Genomic DNA, 9,424 nt, shown 5'->3' on the forward strand with positions numbered 1-9,424 from the left:
GGCAATTCCAGGCAGAGCAGAATGAGAATGGTTGCACCCTGTCTGCATGCAGAATTTAGCCGCAGTTGTTTCCTTGTGTGGCTTATGAGGGGATGGGTCACACCTGTTCTCTCTAGATCTGGGGAGGGTGGAGGCAGGAGCCTTATCTATAAAAACCTGCCCTGGCCCATTCGTTCTCCAGTCGGGCTTTGGTCGGAGCGATGGAGCCAGCTGGGTTTGGCCAAGACAGGAGCAGGCAAGGCTGGCTCATGGGGCATCTCTGCTCCCTCCTGGCCATGGCACTGCTGGCGACGAGCCTGGTGCAGGGTGAGTGTGGGGTGGGGTGGAGTGGAGATGGGAGACGGGGACCTAGCTTTCTTTCTTTCTTTCTTTCTTTCTTTCTTTCTTTCTTTCTTTCTTTCTTTCCCACCTAGTGGCAGAATGAAGACAGGATGTGTTAAAGTTTTACCGAGATGGCTTGTGTTAATTTATTTAATTGGCCACTTTTATATTTAAATGACTTTGTTCTCAATCCCATGATATCTTTAACCTAACCTCCATGGTAGCCTGAATCCCCAGTAATCCCAGCCCTGCCTGCTCTCTTTTCGCTCCCTAAGCGCTTGCAGCATAGACTTGCCCAAACTCACCCATCCACATGCTGGCAGGGACATTATATCTCTGTCCGACCAAAGGGCCTCATGGGGTCTCTGAGGCTCAGCTGATTGTCGAATTATTGTGAGATGTTTATGTGGGGAATGAGTTTAGAGCTAAGTGACATAGGATGTTGTGTTCCAAATCTGATGGGACGTCTGAAAACTGGACGCCCGTGGAGACAGCCTCTGAGTACTGTCAGCATGAGGTGCAGGCTGGAGATTCACAAAGGCAAATGGACCTGCAGAATGTGGCGGGTGAGGTCTCAGGAATGGTGGATCCCAGCGTTATGGGCTGGACAAGGGCTGGAAGAACTAACCATTGAGTGAGTAACACCCTATCAGACAGGACAGCACCTTGCTAACAGGTACGGGCACTAGACTGTGTTTTTTTTCTTCTACCTGTAACCTCATGTTTCCACATCCTGTTCCTTGCCTTTACTTTGTATCTCTCCCTCACCCTGTGTTAAAACAGCTTCGCTTTGGTTTTACTGTAGACAGGTCTGTGACATACCCAGGGCACAATCCAGACCAATGAGTAGCTGTGTCACCCTTGCCCTGTAACCTGGGGTGCCCATTGCTGCTGTAGCCTCCAGTCTGGACTGCTCACAAACAGCCTCCAACTTGCAGGTCACTCCCAGCTATGTCTGTGTGTGGGCTGCAGCCACCCAGGCACACCTGGACTCTTACCAGCCTTAAAGAGTCCCATAGAGTGACCCCAATATACCCCCAGCCTCAGATTTCCCCCAGAAATATATGTTCTGGGCTGCCCAGCCCTCTCCTGGAAAGTGCAAACATACTAAGTCTGTTATACCTTTAAGGGAATACTATGCTGTGACTGGGTGTATCAGGCCCTGCTGAAGGCCTCACAGTCCTACCCCCACCCCATCCCAGGGATGGGCAGTAGAGGTGAATCTATGGGTGGGGAGACAGCGGTTGGGGAGGGAAGACAGGATAGAGGTTATGTGCCAGGCAACCAGGAGCTAGGACTCCTGGGTTCTAGCCCTGGGTGTGCGAGGGGAGTGGGAGCTGGTGGGTTAGACCAGTGGGGCCTGGGAGCCAGGACTCCTGGGTTCTCTTCCCAACTCTGGGAGAGGAGTGGGGTCTAGTGGGTTACAGCAGCGGTGGCTGGGAGCCAGGACTCCTGGGTTCTATTCACTGTCCTCCCCACCTTTCTCCTCAGCTTGTGAGCAGCCAATGGGATTTCCCCGCATTGTGGGGGGTAATGATGCTGATTATGGGTCCTGGCCCTGGCAGGTCAGCATCCGTGAAGGCAGCAACCATATCTGCGGAGGGTCCCTCATTGCTGCGAGCTGGGTGGTATCAGCAGCTCATTGCTTCAATGGGTGAGTAACCCAGGCAGGAGTCATCTCCCTGCGGCTGTTCCCCAACTGCCACGTCCCAGAGGCGGCTGCTTCTCAGTGCCAGGTGAACCATCCCCTTGCAGCATCACTGTACAGCCATTACCAAGCTGTCCCACCCCAGAGATGGCTGCATCTATTGCCAGGCGAGCCATCCCTGTGTGGTGTTATGAGCTGCTGTTCCCCAATTGCCCTGCCCCAGAAGCAGCTGCATCTGAGCCTCAGGCTAGCCATCCTCATCAGTTGTGCAGCTGGTACCCAGCTGCCCCACCCCAGAGTTGGCTGCATCTGATTGCTGGGTGAACCACCTTTATATTCCTCTTGTATATTGCAGGGACAAGTTTGTCTATTATGTGAACCTAGGGGAGTATCAGCTCCTGAACCCCTCTGAAAGTCTGGTATCAATTCCTGTCAAGGAGATTTACCGCCACCCCAGCTACACGGATATCGGGTCCAGCGGTGACATCGCGCTGGTGGAGCTGGAAACCCCTGTGAACTTCAATGAAGTTATCCGCCCCATCTGCCTTCCGGCCTCCTCTGTGGAGTTCCCCGCGGGCATGGAGTGCTGGGTGACCGGCTGGGGTGACACTCAGTACGGAGGTGAGCAGGTGAATGGGGGGCTGTGGGGAAATGGTAGGACTTTGGGAGTTAATAGGGGAGGAGGTTCTAGGGGTCCCCCAGATGGTGACTGGAAAACAGCTTTGGGGAATATTACTACCATAATCTTAACCTTAACCCCTAACCTACCTCTAATTCCTAATACTTACCTGAACTCTAACCTTACTTTGAACTGTAACAATAACCATAAATCAAAATCGAGCACAATGACCCGGATATAACCTAGACCCGAAGCAGAACCTTAACTTCCACCCCAACCTAAAACTTAACCCTACATTTCATTTAAATGCTCACCCTACAGCTGAAGCTGAAACTGTATGCTAACCCTAACCTTTAACCTGAACCCTGTCTCGATCTCTCAACCCTAACCCTAACCACTCAATCTTAACACTTAACCCTAAATCTAACCCTTAAACTCAACCCTAACCCTTAATTCTCACCCTACACAACCTTAACCCCCACCCGTAACCCTACCTCTATCCTTCTCCCTGCCAATAACCCTTATCCTTAATATTAAGATTAACAGTTATGATCACCCTACACTTAAAGATAACACCATACTCTAACTCCCACCCCACCCTGACCTTTATGGTCCCTGATCTAACCTTTAAATGTAATCCTAACCCTTAACCCTTAATTCTAATCCTAACACAACCTTATCTCCAACATAATCCTTAAACCTAACTATTAATCCTTAACTATTAACCATAAAACTTAACTCTTAACCTTAGCCCTCCAACATTATAGCATAGATACACCCTTAACCCTAACCCATAACCCTAGCCCTACTGTTAACAGCAATGCTAGCCCTAAATCAAAATCTAGCATTGTACCCCTGCTATAACATCAATCATAACCATAAACCTAACCTTGCTGTTAACGGCATTGCTAGTCAAAATCTAGCGCTATACCCGTTATAACCCTAACCCTATTTTTAACTTCAACACTAACTGTAAATCAAAATCTAGCATTATACCCCTGCTGCACTGTTAATCCTAACCATAAGCATAACCCTACTTTAAGTGCAATGTTAATCTAAATAAAAATCTAGCTCTCTATCCCTAACATACCCTTAACCCTAAACATATCCCTGACCCCTGCCCCAACCATAAAAGTTAACCCTAAATTTAATGTAAATGCTCACCCTACTGCTAAAGCTAAAACTATGCGGTAACCCTTAATCCTAAACTTTAACCTTAATCTTATCTCTAGTCTTTAAATTTAACCCTCACCCTAACTTTCGACACTGAATGTAACCCTTAAACTCAACCCTACGGCTGAATTCTCACCCTAACACAACCTTAACCTCGAACAAGTGTTAGGGTAATCCTAACACTTACTCTACCAATAACCCTCTTTTTTAAACTTCAAGTTAACAGTTACGCTCACCCTACAGCTAAAGATAACGCCATGCCCTAACCCTAACCCCAGTAAGTTTATGGTCCCTGATCATATTTAGGCTTGGCAGAATTTGATTTTTTTTTTTTATAATTTAGATGGATGATATCAATGTTTATTTTTAAACATTCCCCCCCCATTTTTATCAATTTAAATTTTCACAGTTGTGGGAAATTATAGGGGGAGAGTCAGACAGTAATTACTTAATTCCAGTAGATGATGAGATTCAAAAAGTGAAAGTTTTATGAATGGTGCATAATTACCTGCAGCACGTGCTTTGGTAACGCAGGCACCAGCTGTTATAGCAGAACTGTGAATACATATCCAACCCTGATAGTCTATGATTCTATGATTCTATGCTTTATGCAGCATTCATTACCACCTGCTTTATACACATTAAGGTGTGACTACCACAAGTTCTCATGCAGCACTTTTCTTACCTTGCCTATATGTAAACTTCAATGATTATCAGGGGAAATATTTTGTCTTCTGTTTGTGTGTGCCTGGTGAAATTGACATTTACCGATCAAAACTGAATCCTTCCAAACCTACCTAAATCGAATCTTTACATTTAAGCCTAACCCTTAATTCTAACACAACCTTAACACTAACACTTTAACCCCTCTCTATTAACCATGAAACTTAACTCACCTTAACTCTAACACAAACACTAAATCTTGCTGTACCTCCAGCAATAACCCTCATCCTTGACCTTCAAGTTAACAGTTATGCTCACCCTACACCTGCAGATAACCTATACACTACCCCCAACCCTAACCTTAACCCTAACCTTTAAAGTCCCTCATCTTGCATTGGGTGAGAGATTGTTTTAGTTTTGTACATCTTCCTGTGGCCGGATAACCTGTTAGTGTGTTTGTTCCGTGCATGGATCCATAGCAGGATAGCCAACCGCTAACCATCATTCCTCTTTGGGCTTTGGACTCTCCTTTCACCCATCCAGTTCCCACCCCTGCTTTACCCCTGTCATGCATCCAGTGTGACCCTGCGGTATCTTGGCAGAGCCTGCTGTGGTGCTGCTCGTATGATCGTTGTATGGATGGATTTGCAGCCATCTAGTGTGCTGCTGGCGTACGCCTCCTGTATTTCTCCCTCTTGGATCTTACCCCCATTGATTCTGCCTTTGGAGAAAGCCTGATTTTGCTTTGCAAACTGCTTTGCATGCATACCCTGGAGCTGTAGCGATCTAGTGCAGGGGTTTTCAATTTTTTTTCTGGTGACCCAGTTCAAGGAAATTGTTGATGTCCGCGACCCAACGGAGCTGGGAATGAGGGGTTGGGGTGTGGGAGTGGCTGAGGGCTGGGGCAGAGGTCAGGGCTGCCCAGAGGGGGGGAGCAAGTGGGGCAATTTGCCCCGGGCCCTGCAGGAGCCCCCATGAGAGTTTTTTGGGGCCCCCGGAGCGGGGTCCTTCACTTGCTCTGGGGGCCCCGGAAAACTCTCACGGGGCCTGGGTCCCTGGAGCTTCTTCCGCTTCAGGTCTTCGGTGGCAATTCGGCGGCAGGGGGTCCTTCCGCCCTGGGACCCACTGCCGAAGTGCTGGGTCTTCGGCAGCAATTCGGCGGTGGGGGGCCCCACTGCGGATCTTTGGAGCACTTCGGCGGTGGGTCCCAGAGCAGAAGGACCCCCCCGCCGCCAAATTACCACCGAAGCGGGGCCCCCACCACCAAAGACCCCAGACCCCCTGAATCCTCTGGGCAGCCTTGGCAGAGGCTTGGAGTGCAGGGGTGAGGGCAGCGGGGTGGGGCCGGGAATGAGGGGTTCAGGGTGTGGGAGGAGGCTCCGGGCTGGGCCAGGGGGTTGTGGTGGGAGAGGGGATCAAGGCTCTGGGCTGGGGGTGCAGGCTCTGGGATGGACCTGGGGATGAAGGTTTTGGGATGCAGGAGGGGGCTATGGGTCTGGGGTGGCTCAGGGCTGGGGCAGGGGATTGGGGTGTGGGGTTGGGGCATGGGTTTACCTCAGGCGGCTCCCAGTCAGCAGCGCAGTGGGGATGCTAAGGCATGCTTCCTGCCTGTCCTGGCATCATTTACAGCTCTGCACCCCGGAAGTGGCCAGCAGCAGGTCTGGCTCCTATGCCAAGGTGCACAAGCAGCTCTCACCTGCAGGCACCCGCCCCCCATCTACCATTGGCTGGTTCCTGGGCAATGAGAGTGCGGAGCCGGTGCTTGGGGTGGGGGCAGCACGTGGAGCCCTGTGGGCCCCCCCACCTGGGAGCCAGACCTGCTTCCGGCCGCTTTCGGGTGCAGCGCGGTGTCAGAACAGGTAGGGACAAGCCTGCCTTAGCTGGGTAGCACGGCCCATGGGACTTTTAATGGTCTAGTTGGCACTGCTGACCGGAGCCGCCGTGACCCACTGCCTTCCATTCCGCGACCCAGTACTGGGTCACGACCCGCAGTTTGAAAACCACTGATCTGGCGAGTTGCTAGTGCTGTCTCCACTGCCATCCTTCTTTGTCTTTGCACCCTCCAATTTCCACACCTAGTTTACTGTCCCTGATTTTGCACAGGGTGAGAGTCTGTGGCAGCTTTGCGCATCCTGCTGCGGCCTGGGATTTTGCTGGTGCCAGGGCTCCGTGCACGGATCTCTAGTGATGGCAGCGTCCGGCGGTTTCATACCCAAAGCGGGAAGTGAGAGCAACTGAGGCTTTGATGCTTTAGTAATAACAAATCGGGGGCTCGTACCGAGTTCTGTCCATCCCGTAGCTCTCCAAGCGCTTTAGGAAGGAGGTCAGGATCGTTATCCCCATTTTACAGCTGTGGAAACTGAGGCAGGGAGAGACCTTTCCCATTCCATGATGGCTCCGTGGGAAGGTGGGGAGTTGGGCTGACCCACAGCTTGTGTCCCACGGGAACCTGTGGACGTGAGACGGTCAAGGGCTCCCCCTGCTGGTCAGCACAGAGCAGTGCTGGTGCCGGAGTCCCCATCAGTGCCTGGGGATGGGCTGTCCAGCAATGCTCCGTGGATTGATCGCTGCAGCTGTGGAATGGCTTGTCTCCATGGGGGGTGACTCCGCCCTGTTCGTCTGTCTGTCCTCAGGGAGCCTGACAGCCCCCAAAACCCTGCAGGAGGTGCAGGTGCCCCTGATAGACAGAGACGCCTGCAACACCCTCTTCAACAACGGCTCATACCCCGACGACCCTCCGGGGACCGATCCCATCAAGCAGGATATGATCTGCGCAGGGTACCCGCAAGGGGAGAAAGATGCGTGTCAGGTGAGACCCTGTATCCTATTCCCTGACTCCCTCCACCCGTACACCTGGCAATCCCAGATCAGAGCCAGTGCTCCCCAGAAGGGAACAGGCCCCGTGTCCCATTCCCTGTTCACCCTAAACCAGCCGGTTCCCCACCCTGGGGCTGGATCAGAGCTGGCACCCCCTAGGGGGGGAAAGGCCCCATGTCCCATTCCCCACCCCCCTGAGCCAGCCAGTTCCTGGCACTGGGGCGGGATCAGAGCCGGCGCCCCCAGGGGACATACCAGGAATTGACTCCATGGTTCTGCTGTCTGCAGGGTGACTCTGGGGGACCCTTGGTCTGCGAATGGGACAGCGCGTGGCTCTTGGCTGGGGTGGTGAGCTGGGGCGTGGAGTGCGCGCGCCCCAGCCGCCCGGGGGTCTACATCCTGCTGCCCCCCTATGCTGACTGGATCCAGGGCTACGTCTCGGCTGAACCTGACATGTCCGTCATGCAGCCCAACAGTGCCGGTGCTAGTCCGTTGGGGGCCCTAAGGAATATTTTGGGGTCCTCCCCCACCCACACTACACTAAACCAGGCAAAGTGGATAGGGGGCCCCCTCGGGATGCTCGGGGCCATAAGTCATTGCCTAGTCTGCTTGTGCCTAGTGCCGGCTCTGCCTGCCATGCTTCTCCTAGCTGCAGCTGTCCCCATGATCCTGTGAGATGCACCCCCCCATGCCCCAGCGCATACCTCCAGGCCCCCATCAACACCCCCTCCAGATAGGGGTTCAGTTCATCACTGCCTCGGATGGGTGCACAGCCCGGATCCCAACTTGGCCTGCGCAAACGCTGCTAATGGTATCAAGGGTGCAAAGGGTTCTGATTTCCTCCAGCAGGGGGAGCAGGGACGCATGCGCACACACACACGCATGCGCGCACACACGCATGCACGCACACACGCATGCATGCACACGCACACACGCAAGCACACACACACACACGCAAGCACACAAGCAGTCAAGCCCTAGCCTCCCTCTCCCACTTGCTTCAATGCCAGATTGTGTCCTTATGTCCTTCCATTCTCCGCCTCCACCTCTTTATCCCTCTCTTGGGCTCTATGCCAGGCACCTCACAGGCTCCTTCGAGGCCTCTTTACCCTCCTCTTCTGGGTGCCAAAATATCTCTCTACTTTCAGGAAGGGGCTGTTATTTCCTTTTCCTCCGCTTTCTTTAATTATCTTTCCCCGGCAGCTCCACTTCTCTGACCTGTTTTTCCCTTTCCACCTTCTCTGCCTCAGTTTCCCCACCACACACCTGGACACCCTCCAAGACACTGGCACTACATTGGCTTGCGGGGGGACCCCATCCTCATAGCCTCATTACCATGTGTGCTGCTGCATCAGCTGCTGCCCCATTGACCCATCAAACCTCTGGTGCAATAGGCTTGTGCCTAGGAGAATTAGGGGTGGGGGCGGCATGAACAGACCCTGGGCAAGCTCATGGAGACAGGGGGACAAGATGACTTAGCCCTGCAGTGCCCCCGTCTGGCTGTGCTGAGAATTGCAGACAGTGATCAACCCAGTCCCCAAGATAATTTAAATCCCCCTCCATCCCTTAGGGCTCTGGGAGGATTTGAACCCATGGCAGGGATTTTGCTAAGAGCACAGCTACAAGGGATCATTGTGGTTCTCCAATCTAGTCTTATGCATGGCACAGCCCAGATGGCCCAACCCAGACCTCCCTCCAGCCCATATGTGATGACAGAGCTAGCACATGACTCTTAGAAAGGGTGTCATAAATACAGAGAGAAGGGTAGCCTAAAATCCCTCCTTAGCAGCTGTACAGAATCACCTTTTCTGTAAGGGGTTAAGTAGGTCACCTGACCAGAAGGACCAATGAGGAATGAAGATACTTTCAAATCTGGGCGGGGGAAAGGTTTTGTTTGTGTTCTCTCTTTGTTGTTCCCTCTCCGGGCGGAGGGAGAAGCCAGGCAGGTACAACATCTCCTGAAAATATACCTGGAATAATCCATCTAAATCCACAGAAATTGTAAGTAAGGCAAGGAATTGCGTTAGGTTATCTTTTGTTTTAGCTTGTGAATTTTCCTATGCTACAGAGGTTGTTTTCGTCCTGTTTTTGTAACTGTGAAGCTGAGCCAGAGGGGAATCCTCTGTGCTTTAAATCTTTTTATTACCCTGTACAGTTACTTTCCATCCTGATTTTGCAGGTGT

At 52.1% G+C, this 9,424-nt stretch overlaps 1 protein-coding gene across 1 annotated transcript; it reads left to right on the forward strand.

Annotated features, from left to right (window-relative positions):
• The first annotated feature begins 209 nt into the window (after positions 1-209).
• LOC123369682 (serine protease 27-like) lies at positions 210-9,188 on the forward strand. The gene is made up of 5 exons (XM_045015576.1): positions 210-306; positions 1,813-1,975; positions 2,325-2,590; positions 7,058-7,233; positions 7,530-9,188. Exons 1-5 carry the CDS (start codon positions 249-251, stop codon positions 7,914-7,916), a joined length of 1,050 nt encoding a protein of 349 aa, XP_044871511.1. The 5' UTR covers positions 210-248; the 3' UTR covers positions 7,917-9,188.
• The last annotated feature ends 236 nt before the right edge of the window (positions 9,189-9,424 follow it).

This window comes from Mauremys mutica, chromosome 4 (genome assembly GCF_020497125.1).
Source record: "Mauremys mutica isolate MM-2020 ecotype Southern chromosome 4, ASM2049712v1, whole genome shotgun sequence".
Lineage (NCBI taxonomy): Eukaryota > Metazoa > Chordata > Testudines > Geoemydidae > Mauremys > Mauremys mutica.